Genomic DNA, 17920 nt, shown 5'->3' with positions numbered 1-17920 from the left:
TCTCTTCTCTGTGATATGAAAGGTGTGTAAAAACATAGACTCACACCTTCTCACTGCAGTCACGCAAACTGCAGTCATGTGAATATCTTCATGTGTACTTTAGAGATGCTTTACATATAATCACACCATGACATGTTTGGATTACATTTGGACCTGAACATGAATAGATCGCTGTCAGATTAATGTGGTGCAGTCAAAAGTGCATTTGTACTAAAGTGCATCACTTGAGTAAATATATTTTGTTTCATGTCAACAATGATTATTAGTATTAAGAACATAGCACATGCTGGGGTTTGTAGTCTTTTGGAGCGAAAGAGAACACCGAACACGACATCATTTTCAGGAGTTTTAATAATTTACTAAAAAAGAGTGTAAAAGTAACAGATCTGGATCTGTTTGATATTCAAAGTGATGACAGATGTAACATTTTTTTGCAAACTTGCCCTCGTCTGTACATTTGTGTACACTTACTTGGCAATTCAACCTCTTGGCTGTAATTAAATGACTTTTTTTTTTTTTTTTTACTGTATACCGTATATCAAAAAAGCTCAGCAAAAAAAAAAAATACTTTGATATGAATCACTTGAAAGTAAACCAACCAGCAGGAAATGTACAGCTTTAAAAAAAAAAATCCAAAAAACACAGCTGAAAAGTGTATATACAAACATGCTAGAAATCTAACAAAGAGCAGACTGGGTGAAGCTGAAGAGACAGGCCTTTCTATTGGTTTGCTTGACATCATTTGGGAGAGCCAATGAAATAAAGCATCGTTCTTAAATATTTAATAACCTTGCAATGTTCAAATACCATGGTCTTCTACTGCCTATTTCAAGTTTTTTAGCAGAGGAGGAACACTTTATAAATATAGAGTATACGGTATCTCCTGCATCAATTAGTTTAATTTAAACTCATTAAATAAAAAGGCAAAAATGTTCAGTATCTGTAGAAAGTAAAAAAAGAAAGAATGTTCATACTGTGTCCACTTCTAAAGAGACGGTTGTGTCCATCATCTTTATCATTAAGTGCCTGCTTGGAAGAGGTAATATATATATATATGTATATTCATATATATATATTTATATATTTATATCAAATTCTATGACATGATATAATTTGTATAAATATGGCATCTTTACAATTGCATTAAAATGACTTTTTTTTTTTATTATTTCAGATCCCAAGACAATTAACAGTCAATTGGGAAAAAAAGGCCTTGTTTAAGTTTCTCCTTTTCTTGTTTTAAATATTAAAAATAAGTTTCAATTCTTTGCAAATGTATGTCTTACATTATAAACAACACTTCTGCCTTAACTGGTCAAATATTTCCCATTGTGTTCATATCCACAACACTTTGGAAGGTGAGGAAAAAAAGTGCCCCTTTCAGAGTAAAAGTAGAAGTTTCATCGACCGACTGCAAGTCCCAAGAAGCTCAACAGTGCAGCTCTATACAAAAATGTAAAAGCATCATTGATGTAACAAAGCCGTGTGTTTGTGTAGTCATGCCACTTTGCTGGTTGTACAATATGGAGTTATGTGGCTCTGCACAGACGTCCTTTTTCACAGGTGAAGGTGGTGAGAGAGTCGTAAAAAGCCTCTCTGTAAATGTCCGATGCGTCATCAAATGCCACGAAGAGGTGTCGCCCGAGCGGGGCATAATGCGGTGTTGATCGGGAGGAAGTAACTGCAGTTATGAAATGTCAATAATGGGCATAGTTGGATAGATCCATCTGTTCTCCTCCTTTGAAAGTACCATAGCCGACACGTGACCAGTTGTGAAGGTACACACTGTGCTGGCTTTGCAGGGTGTCGTGGTTAACTAATTAAGTTATTGTTCAGAGCATATTTCTCTTCCTATTAATTACATTCCAGGCATGGGAGGGTCTGACTTGCCCCGTCTCTTTTTCAGCCATTAAATCCGTGCCAACCCGAAGCGTCAGGAGAGCTCTGGTGCTCTCTGGTGACCAGAAGGAGGAAGCGTAGGCACAGAGGAAGTGAAGGTACCCATCAGCCCCCTGGAGCCGTCCTTAAAGTCCCACACAGTTAAAGCATGTTCAGGATGGCGTTGTACATTTGGATCAGGACGGCCAGGTGGACGGGCAGGCAGGACTGCCGGTCCTGGGTGGCAGGGGTACAGGTCAGCCAGGAGAGGGCGTTGTACTGCTCCAATACAAACCTGCGTTTGCAAAATAAACAATTCTAGCATTAATTATATATATTGTAATGGTTTATCCAGGACATTTCCCCTGATTTCCTGAATAACAAGTGTTTGCTTTGTAAATTCATAGTAAAGTAACGTCCATCTGAGAAAATAAATAAGTTGTGTGTGATGAGCCGAGCTTCTTCGTGCTTTGTTCACACAGCCGGGCCGGCCGAGCGGCCTTTTAAGTGCATGTGAGCGTGCCCCTCTGGCAATATTGAGACTTTGAGAGGCAATTCAAATTCTCTCAATTTCACACCTCGCACCTTTCCAAGTGTTGATTCAAATGCTACAATTCTGTGGCATTTAAAATACACTTCAGATAGTTTATATTCTCTTTATTATTCATAAATTATTCATGCGATATTTAAAATGGTTCAAGAGCATTGCAACATCAAATACAGGCTTGCATGTGTGATATGAAACAAGCTACTTCAATCTGTCTGTTCTTAACACACACTGCAATGTCAAAACAAGTGTTTGCTGTTCGTGATCTAATTCATGAAAATGTAACCGTTACTCATGAAGAGCTGATATTTTAAGTCAATAGTTTTGTATCAAATATTTGAATAAAACCACTGGCTAAAGACTTTGAAGGCTTGAACCTGTTTTGTACTCTGCTTTCTATACAGCAGGTGACACAGAAATATAAAGGGACAACATGAGGATTTACCTGAGCACATCCGAGGTGGTCTTTGAGTCTAAGGGGTGAGGGGACCTCTTCGTCTTGTCGGACACCAACTCATCTGTCTGAGTTATGGAGATGTGGTGGTGGAGGGAGGCCTGGAGTAAGGAAACAAAGGACACGGTGTCAAACGTCGAAGCATTCCTGTCTTCTCTGCATGGAACAGCTGTGTGCATCTTTAAAGTTTAAGCACGTAAATACAACATTTCTAAACAAATTATTTTGTCTCTGTATTTCTTCCTCTCAAATTAAATAGGCTTCAATAGCTTTGTCTCTCTCTCACACACACACGCACACACACACACACACACGCGCAGTGTGTGTTGACTACCTTGAGGAAGAGTGGACACTGGCTCTCAGCCTGCGGACAGGAGGCCCAGAACCAATGAGGAAGTCCATTTGCTTGTGCAGTGGAGACGTAGTAGCCCAGAGCCAGAGGTTGCTGCTTCAGCTCTTCTGGTGGACTGTCCCTGGACAGCAAGCGCTCGCCCTGGTTCTACACACACAGGTGAAGGCCAGTTATTAATTACAAACCTTTATTGGGATCCTTTCAAATCCTAGCACATTTTATTTTGACATATACATCTCCGAATTTGAAGCCTTTTGCACTGGCATGAGTGGGTTGTCCTTCTTTCACTACTTTAATAAAAACAGAATGTTCATGGTGATGCTTGAGAACATGAAAAGAGTACAGACAATATGTGTTTTTTTTCTTTCAATTTTGCACCAAAAGAGACCTTTGTAGTTTAGTTATTGCCATAGAATAACTGCTTATTATTTGGTTTCCTATGTTCTGAGTTGTGCTTAAACGCAGAACTATAGTTCATATATGGTATGCAATCCCTGTAGAGTACAAGATAGTACAATGTAGGAGAGTTTGAGGTCGACACAAAGCTCCACGAACACCATTTAAAGAGTACAAACACTGATTTAAGTCAACACATGTTTCATTAGTTAATATCTCTTTCCCATGGAGACAAGGCTTTAGGAACAGAGCAACCTACATGTTTGCATTCGTAGCCTGCAGGTCAATGCGTTAATGACACAGCTGACATAAGTATGTGTACCAGTTACCTGAACCTATAACGTGTTATTGCACAGATACACACTGTTCCCACAGTGTGTCAGTACTGAATGAAATGTTCCGTAATATAGGTTGTCAACATGTCTCTTCCCCTGTGCCTGCGAGACAAATTCCTGTGCATCTATTATACTTGGCAAAACTATAATTCTGATTCTTGTTTGATAAAGTGTGTCAGTCAGCGAGGACTGCAGTAAAGAAGCTTCCATGCATCAAAGTACAAAATCAAATCTGAACCTGAGGAGGTATGCATTATAGGTCCAATAAAACATTTCTGTAATAAACAGTTGTACATAGCAATCAAAAGGCTTATTATACTGTATAGAATATACTCTATAGGTCATATAGAACAGGCGTTTTTGTTTTTAATTGTAAAGGTAGTTTGAGGTTGCCAAGACTGATCACACCCTATATGTTCCTGTGCAAAGTCAGAGCAGCACACAGCCTTCAGTCTCTCTTCTAAATCAATGTCAAGTCACACGGCGTGAGTACAGCAGCATGCGTTTTTCACATGCACGGCATGTCATTATTTTCCTTTGTGAGAGGGATCATTTGCAACAGCTCAGGTCACTTGCAGGATGATTCCTCTGACTCACTTTGGTGTGCTGGAAATGTGATCCCATCCCCATCCCGGACGGAGAGCCTGGCGAGGCCACAGGAGAGGTGTTGGGGGACGGGTGGAGGTTGCCTGTGATAAGCATCATGTCATGGCCAATGTCGTTCTCCAGTTCATCAGGAAAGGGCAGATCGAACATGTCGTCTGAGGGGGGAAAACCAGAGATAAAAGCACGCTCCAAAAATGTTTCACTTTCGCGATGGACAAAATGTGTTGTCGTTCCACAGCAACACGATTAATATTTCCACCAAAGGGGTATGTCTTTCAGTACAAGGCTAAATTCAACTAGAACATGTTTTGCACACAGAAAAAACAGGGTTACCATTGGTTTTCTCTAAAGGAGTAATATCTCATCATTTTGGATCATTACCAGCCGAAGCCAGTAGAGTAAGAGAAAATATTCAGAATAAAATCTATTGGAGTAAAACAGCGTGACAACACGCCCGCCACGGTTCCTGAAGTTCTGTTTCCGCCAACGCGAAACCTCTCGCTATATATATATATATATATATATATATATATATATATATATATATATATATATATATATATATATATATATATATATATATACACACACACATATAATTGAATCCAAGTAAATTATTAGCATGTATCTAATATATCATCTATTAAATATATCATTGTGTAGAGTTAAATATATTCACTGAATAGAGTAAAAAATACTCTGATGGAAGAGGAGAATTTACTCTTTTTAGTCGGGGACTAAATGTTATATTTAATGTAGTTCTTTTTTTTAATTTGAGTAAAATGTACTTTTAACATGTACAAATGTACTGTGAACAAGCCATCTGTGACTGTGAGATGTTTTAGCACAAATATGCCCCCTGTTGGTACAAAATGATATTGAAATCTTTTTAAACAAGGGTTTATTTTGTCACTCAAGACAAAATATAAGTCTTACAATAATGACACAGTTATCTTTGCTCGTCTTTACCATTATTGTCCTCGGTCGGGTAGGAGCTGGGTGCCAGCTGGGTGGTGGCAGAGGTCGGGAAGACGAGGATGTGAGTACAGGAAGCGTCCTGAGGTGTGTTCAGCTGCGAGGTCTGCAGGTTCAGAGCAGTGCTGCGTCCAAACACTGAGCCCATGGTGACTGCATCTGGAGACAGAGAAACACAGAAAACGGTTTATTACACGATCTCAAATCAGCTGTAAAAAAAAATAATTAAAAAATAAAGATTCCACAAATGTACCGGCCTCATGTCACACTGACATACATTGTATTTCAGGCTGTGGCTAATTGACAGATTGTCTTATCAGCACAATATGTAGCAAGTTGTGGACCTAATTTGTGTTTGTTTCATTTGGTAAGCCTATTTATTTTACAATTGCAAATATTAATCTGATCAGAATTAAGCAGGCAACTAACCCGGCATGATCACAAAGGAACCCTGGGGCTCCATGGCCACCAGGCAGGCGCTGAGGATGCTGGGGGAGTCGGCGGCTGAGATCCCACACATCCGACAAGCCTCCTTCAGCTGGCGCCCGATTGAATGGAGGGAATGCTCCCCGAGGAGTGAGCTCCAGTCTGGTGGAGACAAGATGTGGATGAAACATGTGCAAAAGAGAAAAACAAGATAAAAGCAGAAAGATCTTTAGAAATATGAAATATGTCTGAGGACATTATTCTCTGATGAAGAGAACGCTTTCGCCGTTACGCTGATCTGAGTAGCTGAAAATATTGATATGCTTCAACAGAAACTAATAATCCATCTATTCAGCCTGGCTTTTATAGTTTTATGGTTTTTATTATGAGTGTTTATTCTTAGTCTTACGAGTTGTTGTTGTTGGACGCAATGGTATACATGTTTATACATTTTGTATTTATTTTTGTTTTATTATTATTATTGTTTTACCATGATAAATATACTCAGTGTTCCATTTATTAAGTCATTTATATAATCTTTTCTAACTTAGTTTGTTGTGCTTTAGTCTCTCTCCATCTTCATCTTTTCATTGCAATCATCTGTGAAACACTTGTTTGGAAGGTGATATTTAAAAATGAATGTGATTAATTGATAGTTAGATTAAATTTATTTAATTTCCTAACAAAATGCAAATAAAATGAGAATTATAAAATGATAGAACATGTGATAAACTATGTATAATACATTAAAATAATGTTTTTGCACCTTTATGTGGCCCAGTAGGTGTTATGAATGGATATTAGGGAACTGGTTTGTACCAGAGTCAAAGAAGAGCAAAGATAATGAGAGTCAAAGTTTATGCTGAATGAACGGCCCACCTGACCGCACGTTTCCAAATGAACACTCACACATTTGTATTTGTCAGTTCCTGCACTCAACGTGATTATGAAGTAGTGTTTTAACCACGTTGGGATAAAAAAAAAAAGATCTTTGCAACAAACTGGTACTCATTACTTCCTTTGAACATGACTCAGCAGTCAGTTTTATTCATCAGAGCCCGTTTTTTCTGCTCGAACATCACTCACCTTTCAGCTCTCCGTGCCCCAGCCTGCCCAATCGACCAATCACAATCCTCCATGGCAGTGAGGTCATCTGGATGATGCCAATACACCATTCCCACAGCTTCTGCAGTCCCATCTTTCTGGCTGAAACCTTGGGACGTCGAGCTCTGAAGCAAAACAAACAAACAAACAATCAAATAGGTGCTATCTAACAGTAACAAAAGAAGAACAATAAGGAAGCACAACTGTTGAATCAGGCTCATAAACCACTTTCCCACACCTGTTGGGTACATCGATGTTGATAATACTGGTCTCCAGGAGCTCCCCCTGCTGGTCAGTGCAGGACACAAGGATCCAGCGCTGGTCATGTGATAGGCAGTAGCCAACAAAGAGCACATTGTATTTGGGAGGGACCTCTGCCCATATCTCCCCTGGTTCTGGCTGCTTGGAACGGGTCGGACCGAGGATGAAGGGGGGCGTGTACAGCTGCAGTGGGCTGGGATGCTGGAGGAGGAAATTCAGATGTCAAGAAAGAAAAGAGAACTCACATCGGCATGTGTATTTTTCACAAGTATATTACTAATTTTCAGTGTTTAATATGACAGTTGTTTGATTCTCATGTCTACCTCCGGACTCTTGAATACCGAGTGAACGGTCGACACAGGACCGAAGCCGGTCAGGGACTTGATGTGTGTTTGTTTGGGCAGCAGACGTCTGCATTGGGAGTAGCAGGAGAAGGACAGGGAGCGCAGATGTTGCAGGTAGAAATGGCTCTCCCCACTGGCCGGCTGGAGAAGGTGCTGGCACGGTACCACCTAAGCAAGATTGAAAGAAGAGAGGATTGATTATCACAAGAGCAAAAGGTGAATTCTGTGTTGATTGGCTTCAGTAGAAATGTGAGACTTCCTACCTGTAGTACCAGTGCAGGTCTCATTGCCTCAGGCAGAGCCTGTAGCATCTCTGTGTAGCAGCGAAGTAGCCCTAGTAGCCAAATGCTACTGGCCTCCACTTCGTCACCCTCTTCTTCCTCTCCCCCTTCATTCCTCGCTCCATTTGAGCTCAGAAACGCATCCACTATGTAAATAACAATAGCTGGTGGGTTGGCGAGGCTGTCCATTGACTCGGCCACGGTGGGGATGCCGATCCTGGACTGCTCAGCAGTGCTGAGAGAACAAGACAACAAAGAAGTTGTGCTTTAAGTCAAATATGTAATATTGTATTCAAGGTCATTTTCTCATGAACGTGGGTCTTACAGTTCAGGGGGTTCTGCTGGTGTGTTGGCTGGCGGTGCGGCGCTGGGAGGCCCTTTAGAGTCGCTGGGTGCTCCTTGGGTTGTCTCCCCGGTCTGGTTTAAGGTTGCCGCAGTCGGGGTCGAAGCATTTCCGGGACCGACGGCCCCTGGAGCTTGTTCACCATCGGGGCCCCACGCTGGAGGCTGCCCAGCAGAGGCGGGCTGGGTTGAGGATGTGGAGTTTAAGGGAGGTTGAACTTTGGGAGGCAACAGAAGACTGCTGTCCAATGGAAGGGCTGACAGCTGGGGACCTGCAAGAAAGGAAATTCAATTAGAAAAAATAGGATAAGAGTGCAATAGAAGTGCCTGGATGATATTTGATTCATTAGATTAGTCCGTTTCAATATTCTCACCAAGCTGCTGCTTGCAGGCATAAGCGTAGAGTTTCAGTTTGCTGAGGTTGTCGGCGTGCTGCTGTCCAGCCCAGGGTCCAGTCACCCACTGGTCCACATCCAGCTCCTCCAGCTTTTCGGGTTCCACTTCTTCTCCCACGCGCACGACGCCGTCCCTGGACACCTTGGCCAGAGGACGGTGCTTCCCTAGACGACACGTCTGCAAAACGGAGTCACGGCTTCTGTTAGTTCCCTCATACGAAACGAAATTCAAACAATACTTCTGATTCAGATTTCCATCGCCGACCTCATAAACAGCGCTGAGCTCCTGGAAGAAGGCGCGGGACGCCGCCAGCAGAGAGGGGCTATTGGGACACAGCACCACATACGCCACATCCCGCTGCCCCCCATACGGCTCCAGCAGCAACTTCTCCCAGAAAGGTAACGCCAAAGGGGACAACGCCAAGAAGTCCCTGTCCCTGTCATAGCCCAGTAACACTTTAGGGATGGGCAGGGGCTCTGGTGACTCCTCCGAACCTTGAATGAATAGAAAAAGTTAAATATTTAGTTTGTTACGGTTTAAATAGGACTTTTCTGTGCATTTCAGACGGCCACTTTAGAGGTGTGCTCATCCTCCATGCAGGAAAGAGCTAAGACAGGGGATTGGTTTTCTGAATAGAAACCGAGAATGTGTTGACTCACCGTAGGAGCCTCTGCCGGCCATCTTATGGAACTGCTGCCAGGTGAGTGGACCCTGAACATGCTGGATGTTTTCCCAGGTCCGTCCCGATCTCTTCTTCTGGATTGCATCCTGCAAGAAAGGCTGCAGAGAAAGCAGCATACGAACCATGTCCTGCGACGACAACATGTTCATATCCACCACTGTGGAGATGAGCAGACACACAAACAAAAAGGATGAACAGATGCACACATGTCAAGTTGACATTATTCTATACACAACATCAACTAATTAAGACACAGAAAACACAACAATACATCGATTAGATCACACAAAGGCAGCTGGACATATAATAATAAGTAGGGCTATAGAAGGGAGTTGATCACACAGTTATTATAAAGCATTCAAATATTTGTATGTTGTATTTTTTTCTTACCATTTGCATGAGGCCAGGAGTGAAGAGCAGTACTTCTAACAACAGCTGGATCTACTTTCCCTCCCGTGGGGTTATCCACATACTGTAACCCCTGCTCAAAGGCATTGTAACAGTCCACACAGGCATCACTCCCATCCGCCCACTGCTTTTCAGACATCCAGCTTTGGAGCAGTGCCCCCTTGCGGCCATGGCAGGAACAGCTCAGGGGAAAATGCAGGGATGCCAGGGAGGAAATCGGCTGGGAACAGTGCTCCTGCAGGAGGATCATGACTAACGGAGAGGCGGGGGCTGTGTCCTGCACACGCTTGGCCCTGGGGTCACCCATAGTTGGGTCCCGCCGGCAAAGAGCCAGCCTCCTCTCGGCCGCCCGGCCTACCTCAGAAGTCCGCCCGTAAATGTCCAGCTCATCCTCCAGGAAGAGGCCCGTGCCGTGGGCCAGCCGCCTGTTCACAATGGCGCTGAAGCCACACATACAGCGGTACTGATCTTCACAAGTGGAATCGGGGATGTACACCCCCACATCTGCTCCTTTGACATTCATATTGCAGGCACAGATACAGCAGCTGTCAAAGTTGCGATCCTTGAAGACGTTGAGGACGGAGTCCGAGAGCAGGAGGATAGCGTACAGGCTGTGGGCCTCAGGCAGGGAGGGTCCCGGCCGAGCGAGGGGATCGACAGAGCTAAGAGGCATGCTGGTGGAGGGCGTGGACACCGGTGAGCTGAGCTCAGTACCATCCTGCTTCACCGACCCCTGCCCAGAGCTCGCAGCGTTCATACCCCTCGGTGTACGCGGGGTGCGTGGAGTGGGCACAGAGAAGCGGGGAGTGGCAGGAGACGGGAGGATGCCGGCGTTGGTGCTCACAGAGGCAGTGGTGCCGCTCATCTGGCCGTACTCCTGGTCCGAGAGGGTTGTGACACTTGGCATGTTTCTGGAGAACACACACATTGAAGGAAGAGAGAAACATGATGACTTTAGACAGCACTCTTTCTCGTGACGCTAAAAAGCTAACCTCACATAGTGCTCTTCCAGAAACCATGAATCCCAGCACAACACTGTTTTATTATAAAATCGGACAATTACGTTTATGGATATTGAAGATCTCCTATTTTGAAATGCTTGTCATAGCTGACTACTCACGTGTATCCATCTCTGATGAAAGTGGTATTCTGGGAATGCATGACAGGGAAATGCTCCATTTTGGGCATGAGGGCCCAGGATGGACGATAGTAGCATTGCTCATTAATCTTGAGTTGTGGTAGAACCTGGCTAGGTAAGCAGGAGAGTGGAGCAAACATGGAGGAGCCGATTTGTGGCTGGATAGAGAAGACAGGAGTGGAACATAGACAAAAAGGTTAAAGAGCATATAGGAGGAGTGCAAATACTAACTGTAGTCAGTACTGATGTCTGTCTCACAACACAGAGATAGATAATTAGCAAGCGAAAGGTATCAGTGAAACAATTCCAACTCAATTTGTGAGCCTGATCAGTTGCTCAGGAGCCCAGTCAACACTTCCTTGTATTGACTTTCCCTTGATGAGAGTTTTAAATGGATAAAAGTTATTAATTAAAGTCATTAACAAGTCCAAGTCCTGCTTCTCGTACTAAAACGTAATTTCCTCAGTTCACACTTGACGATGTTGCTACATGGGCTGTTAAATGGGGATCAATCCGACTCTCCCCACCTTGATATCCTCCTGCCTGGGACTGGCCATGCCCTCATCAATCTCCATCCGGTACTCAGTAAACTGGGTGGAGGCTAAAGGCAGCAGGTGGTCCGCCACTCCGCTGGGTGCAGGCGGCTCTTGGCTCGGAGTGTCGCGGTACGTCGTGATGGGAGAGAAGGCTGGGTGTTGCTCTAAGGAAGGCGGGGTGGGAAACATCCTCTGGAGGTCTGCTACTGCTGAAAGGAGACAGACATGGGACAAAAACACAAAGATGTGTTGGGAACGTCAACCATAAACATAAAAACTGCTGGCAGATAGAAATGCATTCCACTAAGTCAAAGCGACTCACTTGATGGATACGGTACAGCAACTCTCCCTTCTTTCCCCAGAGGACGGTCCTCTGTTGACACTGGTAGCTTGGTTGAGTGCTGGTTGGATAACAGTGTTGCGTCAAAAGATCAGCTTTAATTGATACAATGTTTTCAGCTTCAGAATATTGAAGCATAAAACATATTGAAATATATCAGTGCCAGTGTTTCCACTAAATTAGTTAACTGAAAAACCGTCAAATAGAGTATATTTGCTAGAAATAAAAATGGAAATAAGTCAAGACAGAATATCTTACATGACGTTTGTTGAAAGAGAAAAAAATCAATGTCTGAATATTGTACATAAACCACGATGCCTCACCCCTAGCTCTTCCTCATCTTCATCAAATATGTTGTCGAGATCAGAAATGTTGACCACCAGATCTTTTTCTCTGGTGAGAGAAGGGTTGGCTTTGGCAGCTCCGTCATCTTGACTTGATTCATCTGAAACAACACACAAACTACCTTTTAGACAATGTCTGCATATCAATAATTGCATCTTGAAATATCAATTGCTCTGATTATAATGTAGAATATGTATTTGATGTTGATGGCGGTGGCTATGTCCCACCTGATTTTGGAGCCGAGTTAAAAATGGACATCGCATCTTTCCCATCAGGCAGTGCTCCATTGCTGGTGATTTCTTCTCCCTGGTGAATACAACAGAAAATAAGATGTTTTCTCAGATGAAATCCAGCTGTAGTTCTTCTAAATCACTGCGTTATGGATTAAAACTGTTGAAAACCGTGTCCTACCTTGGCCTTCTTGCTGGGTTCTCGTCCTTGACCCTTTAACCTCTTGGAAGAGGAGAACGTGTACTCGATGTCTCCTTCCTTGAAGTCGTAGGGATCCTCCCCAGGTTCCCGCAGTCCCTCCACACCGGGCTGCTGGTACAGGCCCAAAGTGTGGATGTGGTCCCTCACCCGCTCCTCTGAGATCTTAAATCTCTTGTGAGTCTGTGTATATAGTCTAGAGGAGACAAAGAGACAAATGCAATCAAGTAATGTGTAGCAGTAGTTAATTATTCATGTCGAACTTGGCCTTGTAACTCATCTCATAAAAACTATTCTCATATATAATAAATGCTTTCATTGGATATGTCAATCCCCCAGTTTTTACAGTGGATGTTTGGTATCTAGTATGATTCTAGCTCAGGTAGCACTGTTCACTGTTCCCAGAAGCCTACATTATGTGGTTTCTCTCCTACCTCTTCAGTAGAGCTCCTTCAGTGGCTGTCTCTGTCCTCACTTCTTCTAATTTATCAGCGGGGAGTTCACAGGGTCTGCAGTCAGTCTTATCAGTCCTCGGAGTCCTGAAGCCTCTCCACCAGCCGGCCCCATTCTCCCTCTGCCTCAGCAGAGCTGTGTACACCGCCGTCTCGCTGGTAATCAACCCCAGCCCTAGAGCCCCATCGTGACAGACGGGCATATCCACGGGCCCGTCCAGGACCTCCGGGTCCTGCACTCGGGGGTGTGGGCTGAGTGTGGGCGGAAGTGGAGACATTGGCGAATGGAGAAGGGACTCAGTGGCTTTTCTGCCGTTGGAGAGGGGTTTGGGATACTTGCAGCTCGGCAGAGGCTCCATGGAGGGCTCCAGAGCCACAAGACCCCCAAGCTGAGGCCCTCCTGAGGAGTCTTGTTCCAGAGGGGTCTCCTGAGTGACAGATAGACGGTGGTGGAAGGGGATCATGGCCGGCCTCTTGGACTGTTTGTCGGCCTTTTCTGTCTTGTCACTGGTCTTGTGTTTGGGCAGGGAGGGAGGGTATAATGACGGGCCGGAGGACTGAGTGGGGTTGGCACTAGTCTGGGGGTTGGCAGTGGACGTCGTGGTCGGATTCAACTTCTGCTGCTTCAACCTGCAACAAAGTCAAGGTTGGGGTTAAGTAATGCATACAAAACGAGTGAAAACCTGGTTTAGGAACATTATTACAAAGATGTAGCTTTGAGTTTCCAAATGTTTTTCATGAGCTTTTTGAGGGTATTAAAAACTACCAGGTTCTATTCGTTGTCCTCGTCCGTCTCTTTTGTGCTCAGCGGTATTAGTCTTCGGTATTATTAAAGTTCATACTTGTATCTGACACTTACATACTACAGTGTTCTACTGATAGTGTGTGTTGTTGTTTTTGGTCCCGCTGTGTAGTGTGGTATAAATATGACGCTGATTGAACAGCTTGGGTGCAGCTCTGTGGTACCTGGAGCAGCTGCAGGACGCTCTCGCTCCCAGATCGCTGAAGTCCCACGTGGTTACTCCATTAGGCACTTCCTTCTTAGGCGGCATGTCAGTTGGCGGATTCAATCTGCTGGGAACCAAAAAAGATCCGTGAGGGCGCCGGGGATCCACTGCATCACTGAACTTGCACAACAATCACGCCAAAACATTGGAAACAAACTCTGTGACGGTTGAACTTACACATGCTGAGGCTGGTTGAGATAGCACTCCCTCCAGGCCTGATGGACTACCTGACACGTTAGCTTCTTCCCAGAATGCTTTGGGCTGATGCTGGCGACCGCCATGCTGTTGTCTGGTGTGGGGACACTGGAGACGGAGGTCACGAAGCCGCTGTCCGCTGAAACGATTCAGGGCGGAAGAGATTTCATCATGCGGTGCTGAGCATTGGGATCGTGCTGTATGTCATTCCCGGTAAGGTAAGGTGTGTGTTTTACCCGAGCAGGGCTGCTGCGGTGACGTTGGCGGCGTGAGCGGCCCGCTGCAGTGGTTTGGCTCCCTGCTGAGGCCTTGAGCTGCAGGAACAGGTGGAGGCTGCTCCAATGGGAGGTCCCCCTGGGCTATCAGCACTAAAGCAGCTGGGTAGGTCATCCTCACTCCACCTGGGAAGACCAGTTTTGTTATGCAATACCCATGAAATAAATATGACGCCTAAAATATCTTCAGCAACCGATCCTTCATTCCTATTTTGCTGAATAAAAGGATATAATAATCTATATACCACATGCAGTCTACTGGTTCCTTATCCATTAGTGTAACCAACACATTCACTGCTCATATGAAACACAGCATGTTAAATCCCTTCACGCTGGCTTCTTCACTATCGTTTCAGGCAGCAAAGACGAGACAGACTTTCCGTCTTAGATGTAAAAGCTATTGGTATCCATATGAGGTTTGATTATAATCAGGTCAAACCAACACTTTGGGATCAGACTGATTAGACAAAGCTGTTAGAGAACTCCCCGGGGATTTTCTTTGCCTCGCCTTCCCTATCTTTACTGCTCCCTCCTCCCTTCCAGTCATTTCCCTTTTTCCACGTGATAAATGACTGAGGATCATTGCAGCCAAAGTACACTTCAATAGCGCCCCCATCCGCTAATACCGCAGCTCAGGAGTCAACATGGAGACCGAAGGGTCTGCCCTCTTTTAAATCTAGCAAACGTGTAGATTTCTTCCATACCTACGATGACCTCCACTGCCGCGTGACAGTGGCGATCATAGGCCTGGCTGGCTTCTCCTTTTTCCTTTTCTCCACTTCCCTCTTTCTGCGGAAGTACCACGGGGTAGAAGTAGCTCCACTCCTCCATCAGCTTCCGTACCGCCGGGTCACTCATCTTGTAGGCCTGGCCTGTCAGCGTGCCGCTCAGCCCGTACGGACTCAGGATAACTGCAGGCGGATGAAAACGGATCGTAAGAATGGAAAGCATAGAGGGCTGGACTATAGCGACACAATTATATGTCGACTGACATACATACGATTTTGTCAACTTATCAATTCGTTGATTTAATCGACAATTCTGTAAAACCGAGTTTCTCCACGAAGAATCAAACATAAGCACCGTGTGTTCATAAGTTAATTTGAAATGAGCCATTCAGCATGAAAAAAGCCAGAGCGCCATGCTGTAATCAGTAACCCAAATAATTACACAAACGTTGCTGTATTTCCTCATATTGCCCAGCAAAGACACACACTGAGGTGTTGAACAGTTAATATGATGAGTTAGCGGAAGGTTGCCATAAAAATCTCATTTAATTTGATTGGCAGTACTTGTTTTAAACCATAACAAGGACGACATTAGCTTATATAATCTGCATAGAATCAGGAACCTGAGGACTGTTTTGCGGTGCTTAAATGTCAGAGTAAATCTACTCAAGTACTGAACTTAATTACAATTTTGAGGTTATTTAAATATTTACATTTCAGTCTATCTTACATTTTTACTTCACAACAAGTCAGAGGGAAACGTGTTATGTTTACTCAGTCACATTTATCTTTAGTCAATAATAACCTTGACCAATGACATCAATTAATACATCATTCATCATTATGAATATATCAGTATCATAGCATAACTTTTATCTTAATTGATCACTTTTTCTTTACAACTTTAAATATAGTTTGTGAATAATACAATAATAAAAGTCGTTCACTTGCAGTGGAGTAGTTATATAATGTGTTCAAGCCACTTTTACAAAAGTAAAAGATCTTAATAGAAATTCCACTACTGCTAATTTGAACATTTAACCTAATTGGCACGTTGTATTATTTCAACAAATGTCCGGTTGTACTTCTTTGCAGTGCGTGCATCGTGATCCCATTCATTGTTTTGTTCTGAGTACAAAACCTATGAGGATAAAAAACAATTGCCTGAAGCGTTACCTTGTACTGGTGTGAGCGAAGTCTGTGCGAGGCAGACGTGGTGCTCTGTGATGTGGTACGCAGGCTGGTGCTGGGCGATCTCCACACTCGTGCACACATTGCTCTCCCCGTGGAGGAAGAAGGAGAACGAGCATGAGAGGTGTTCACTGGAAACAGAAGACAGTGATGGTTTAGACTGAGAGACCACATGTAGGCACAAACACTACAGGAATGCTGTGGCGTATATATATATATATATATATATATGTGTGTGTGTGTGTGTGTGTGTGTGTGTGTGGGGGGGGGGGGGTGTGTGCACAGGGAGCTGATCATGAGAAGATGTGAACAATATCTTTCCCACCATGAAAAATTGTATTAATTGGCAATATGGGTTTGCACTGTAAAACATAATCGTTGTCCAATTACATGCACATGTCCCTTCACAACTGTTCACATAATTGAATTGAGATCTAAATGGAATCAAAATCACATTTAATGATGTTTAAATTGGAAATGAACCCATACATCACATGTATTGTCACACAAACGTACAACCCGGATTTGCTGATCTTTGGAGCAGCGGCACGACAGATGATGAGAGCTTTTCTCCAAACAGTGATTTGAGTGTGTCTTTGCGAGAGCCTCGCTAAGCTCTACCTACATTGATCATCTTCATCATTTCCCACACGGGCTCCTTATTGCAGGTATAAATCCTCATTTGCGTGTGACTGATTGTGGCGACTACATGTATACATACGCGGCGCTCGCTTTATTACACAACGCAGGCATAGTCCATCATGCATTGCTCCTTTTTTTCTTTTTTAATCACAGAGGAGGAATTGTTTGGTCCTTATTGCAATCTACATACCAGTGGGCGGGCAGCACCACATTAACAACCAAGATGGCTTCACTGATGTATATTTTTAATCTATAAAGCTCCTTACCCCCTTGGTTTGTATATATCAGACTGAGCAGGTACTGTAATCTCCTTGTGATTACCCTGCTGCCTATGCAATATCTCCTTCGCCCTGAGGGAGCTGGACCTTCTTCTGCGCTGTAATGTTCATCAAACTCAATAAAATGGCCAGTTCCACACAGTCACTCATGGGCAGAACCAAGCACAGTCTTGAGGGAGCCAAATATCTTTTGATGTTGGCCGCGGCCGCCTCCAGATGGCGCCGAGTGTACCCAAAAAGAGAAGAAGAGGCCAATTTCTCTGCTTCATAAACATTCCTGATGAAAATACACCCTCATAACAGGTGGTTTGAACACAATGATGCACAGGAGGAGGAGCAGAGCTGACGTGTATACATTGCACACACGAGCACGAGTCACCTTCGCACCGCCAGGCGCACATTATCTCACACTCACAACAGCGCTAATCCATCATCTCCACAATTCACATCTGTACAATGCATGAGTCAAACTGCTTTCAATGCTGCTGCTCTCCAACCTTGTCCTCAGTGCATCATTACACACATGAGGAGCTATATATAGCTGCACTGGGACGCTCAAGGGAACAGCTGTGAGTCA

General features: G+C 44.0%; 1 protein-coding gene across 3 annotated transcripts in view; it reads right to left on the bottom strand.

Moving 5' to 3' along the window:
- Positions 1–333: 333 nt before the first annotated feature.
- LOC137784005 (mediator of RNA polymerase II transcription subunit 13-like) overlaps positions 334–17920 on the bottom strand; it is a 69670-nt gene continuing 52083 nt past the window's right edge. Inside the window, exons 5-31 of one of the 3 annotated variants that reach the window (XM_068574406.1) lie at positions 16409–16554; positions 15209–15415; positions 14466–14630; positions 14212–14368; positions 13994–14101; positions 13010–13657; positions 12558–12771; positions 12374–12452; positions 12125–12246; positions 11784–11862; positions 11453–11670; positions 10908–11083; positions 9770–10698; positions 9357–9536; positions 8962–9191; positions 8676–8874; positions 8285–8573; positions 7942–8194; positions 7658–7846; positions 7312–7535; positions 7056–7198; positions 5973–6131; positions 5538–5702; positions 4560–4723; positions 3214–3378; positions 2871–2980; positions 334–2173 (exon numbers count right to left, since the gene is read on the bottom strand). In XM_068574406.1, coding sequence (XP_068430507.1) covers positions 2041–2173; positions 2871–2980; positions 3214–3378; positions 4560–4723; positions 5538–5702; positions 5973–6131; positions 7056–7198; positions 7312–7535; positions 7658–7846; positions 7942–8194; positions 8285–8573; positions 8676–8874; positions 8962–9191; positions 9357–9536; positions 9770–10698; positions 10908–11083; positions 11453–11670; positions 11784–11862; positions 12125–12246; positions 12374–12452; positions 12558–12771; positions 13010–13657; positions 13994–14101; positions 14212–14368; positions 14466–14630; positions 15209–15415; positions 16409–16554 — 5851 coding nt within the window. In that variant the 3' untranslated portion in view covers positions 334–2040. The remainder of the gene's footprint in view (positions 2174–2870; positions 2981–3213; positions 3379–4559; positions 4724–5537; positions 5703–5972; positions 6132–7055; positions 7199–7311; positions 7536–7657; positions 7847–7941; positions 8195–8284; positions 8574–8675; positions 8875–8961; positions 9192–9356; positions 9537–9769; positions 10699–10907; positions 11084–11452; positions 11671–11783; positions 11863–12124; positions 12247–12373; positions 12453–12557; positions 12772–13009; positions 13658–13993; positions 14102–14211; positions 14369–14465; positions 14631–15208; positions 15416–16408; positions 16555–17920) is intronic. The other 2 variants (XM_068574408.1, XM_068574407.1) reach the window with 2 other exon arrangements.

This window comes from Clinocottus analis, unplaced genomic scaffold (genome assembly GCF_023055335.1).
Source record: "Clinocottus analis isolate CAN_PGR_092001 unplaced genomic scaffold, fCliAna1.0.p SCAF_13, whole genome shotgun sequence".
Classification (NCBI taxonomy): domain Eukaryota; kingdom Metazoa; phylum Chordata; class Actinopteri; order Perciformes; family Cottidae; genus Clinocottus; species Clinocottus analis.
This window is presented reverse-complemented; position numbering and strand designations above follow the sequence as displayed.